This window comes from Myotis brandtii, unplaced genomic scaffold (genome assembly GCF_000412655.1).
Source record: "Myotis brandtii unplaced genomic scaffold, ASM41265v1 scaffold743, whole genome shotgun sequence".
Classification (NCBI taxonomy): domain Eukaryota; kingdom Metazoa; phylum Chordata; class Mammalia; order Chiroptera; family Vespertilionidae; genus Myotis; species Myotis brandtii.
Window position 1 is genome coordinate 1418624 of NW_005370960.1, and position 726 is coordinate 1419349.

The window sequence follows — 726 nt, forward strand, 5'->3', positions numbered from 1 at the left end:
AGCTCCACGCAGGAGCAGGTGCCGAGTAGGCCGTTTATTTGTTTACATCGTGCGAGCCTGAGTGACAATGCATCCCGCGCCCGCTTCCTGCAGCCGTGTGGCCGCCTCTCGACGCGTCTCCAGCCTTCACCCCCCCTCAGCTCCTGCACACGCACCCCTGGCGCCCGGAGCGCCCCTGCGTGTCCCGAGGAGAAAGGCTCCCGAGTGACTGCATTTCCCGGCGGGATCGTCCCCGGCTCGGCCGTGGCATATAAGTTACTAGAGCACAGGTTCTTGTGTAGAAAAATAAACTCACAGTGAATAAATAGACTACAGCTTCAGAAGCGATAGCGTGTGGAGTATACAAGCGCCCCTCTACCCCTCACACGGAGCGTGTGTCGGAGCATGAACACACCGTGCACTTAAACGTTTCACTGAAGGAGCCGGTCAGGCTGCGTCTGCTTTCGGGAAATACTGATCGCAGTTGGGGTCCCCGATGACCTCCTTGGACCCCACGATCCTCTGCCCGTTCCAGGGGTACACACACCAGCAGACCCCCGTCTCTCCATGCAGGGACACCATGCACTGCAAAACAGGGGGGCCAGGTCAGAGCAGCACCCCACGGAGAGCCCACGGCTGAGGGCTCAGACCCCGGGCACCACTGCCTGCCGGACCGACCGAGGGCACACCCCGCGCCCTCCAGGTCAGGTGTCCGGTGAGTCGCGGATTCCACACGTGTGCCCAGCG

The 726-nt window shown here is 62.0% G+C and overlaps 1 protein-coding gene across 1 annotated transcript in view; it reads right to left on the reverse strand.

The window, feature by feature from the left end:
* Positions 1-19: 19 nt before the first annotated feature.
* The window catches only part of IGFBP1 (insulin-like growth factor binding protein 1), a 9475-nt gene continuing 8768 nt past the window's right edge, over positions 20-726 (reverse strand). Inside the window, exon 4 of the mRNA XM_014530529.1 lies at positions 20-564. Coding sequence (XP_014386015.1) covers positions 427-564 — 138 coding nt within the window. The 3' untranslated portion in view covers positions 20-426. The remainder of the gene's footprint in view (positions 565-726) is intronic.